We start from the raw sequence: 1486 nt of genomic DNA on the forward strand, positions 1-1486 counted from the left end.
GCGGATACAAATGTACCTGCAACCCTGGATGGACTGGACAGAACTGTCAGCAAGGTGAGTTCTTTTTCTGTAGCAGTCGAGGTTTTAGATGCAGTGTTTATTAGCCTAATTAAGGTCATTAACTGATTGGCTGTCATTTCTTGTAACAAAGTTGAAATTTTCAACGTCCATATACTCCAGGAATCCCATTTAGCACAGCAACTTCTTTCTGTGTTGATACAGACCTGAATGAATGTGATGGAAACCCATGTAAACATGGACTCTGTGTGAACAATGCTGGCGGATACAGCTGTACCTGCAACCCTGGATGGACTGGACAGAACTGTCAGCAAGGTGCTTGAGTTCTTTTTGAGAAGAAGCCAAAGCTTTAAATTATAAGTTTAAGGTCCCTGGATGATTGACCGTCATTTTTGGAATAAGACTAGAATAACCAACATCTATGTAATATATTAGCTCGATCAACCTTAATTTTTGAAGACTTTCTTTTGACACAGACCTGGACGAATGTGATGGAAACCCGTGCACACATGGACGCTGTGTGAACAAAGATGGCGGATACACATGTACCTGCTCACCTGGATGGACTGGACAGAACTGTCAGCAAGGTGCCTGATCATGAGTTCTTTTTGTGTCAAAACTTTATTTTCTGTACTAGTCTTAGGTCCCTGGCTGTTATACTATCATTTTTGGAGTAAGGCTAGAATGACCAACATCCATGTACTGTAGTTGCTTATTTGCTCGATCTAGCTCATCTTTGAAGACTTATTTCTTTTGACGCAGACCTGAATGAATGTGATGGAAACCCATGTGGACATGGACGCTGTGTGAACAAAGATGGCGGATACAAATGTACCTGCAACCCTGGATGGACTGGACAGAACTGTCAGCAAGGTGAGCGTTTAATTAGTGTTAGTCATATATGCCAGGACTCTTTATCACTTTCTTGAAACATGGACCTTTACACTGTGTAGCTACTGATTTGCTATAAGATGGTGTTTGGCTTTTTAAGCTGCAGGAGTCACATGATCCTCTTTATCACACAGACCTGAATGAATGTGATGGAAACCCGTGCACACATGGACGCTGTGTGAACAAAGATGGCGGATACAAATGTAACTGCAACCCTGGATGGACTGGACAGAACTGTCTGCAAGGTGAGTTTTCATCTTATGTGCTGGAATAACAATAATAAAGTTTAGCGCATTGAGAATCCTGCAAGAGCAGTTTTTGATACTGCTTAAACTGAATAAAGATCCCATTAAACCATTCGTTTATGTTACAGCCAAACCATGTCCTACAGGGTGGAGTGGATATGAGAACCACTGCTACAAGTTGATGAGAGACAGAGCTAACTGGGAAAAAGCAAATTTACAGTGTGAACGACTCGGTGCAAATCTGGCTTCTATCACAAGCCGTGACGAGGCCATGTTCATCAACGGTATCATTACTGGCGGTGGGTGATGCAATTTCTTATACACATTATATG

At 41.9% G+C, this 1486-nt stretch overlaps 1 protein-coding gene across 1 annotated transcript in view; it reads left to right on the forward strand.

Annotated features, from left to right (window-relative positions):
* Positions 1-1486, forward strand: part of LOC109487434 (neurogenic locus Notch protein-like) — a 7848-nt gene that overhangs the window by 3614 nt on the left and 2748 nt on the right. The window contains exons 4-6 of the mRNA XM_019791432.1: positions 1-54; positions 781-891; positions 1044-1154. The exon at positions 1-54 is cut by the window's left edge and continues 57 nt beyond it. Coding sequence (XP_019646991.1) covers positions 1-54; positions 781-891; positions 1044-1154 — 276 coding nt within the window. The remainder of the gene's footprint in view (positions 55-780; positions 892-1043; positions 1155-1486) is intronic.

This window comes from Branchiostoma belcheri, unplaced genomic scaffold, assembly GCF_001625305.1.
Source record: "Branchiostoma belcheri isolate BF01 breed outbred unplaced genomic scaffold, Haploidv18h27 scaffold111, whole genome shotgun sequence".
NCBI lineage: Eukaryota > Metazoa > Chordata > Leptocardii > Amphioxiformes > Branchiostomatidae > Branchiostoma > Branchiostoma belcheri.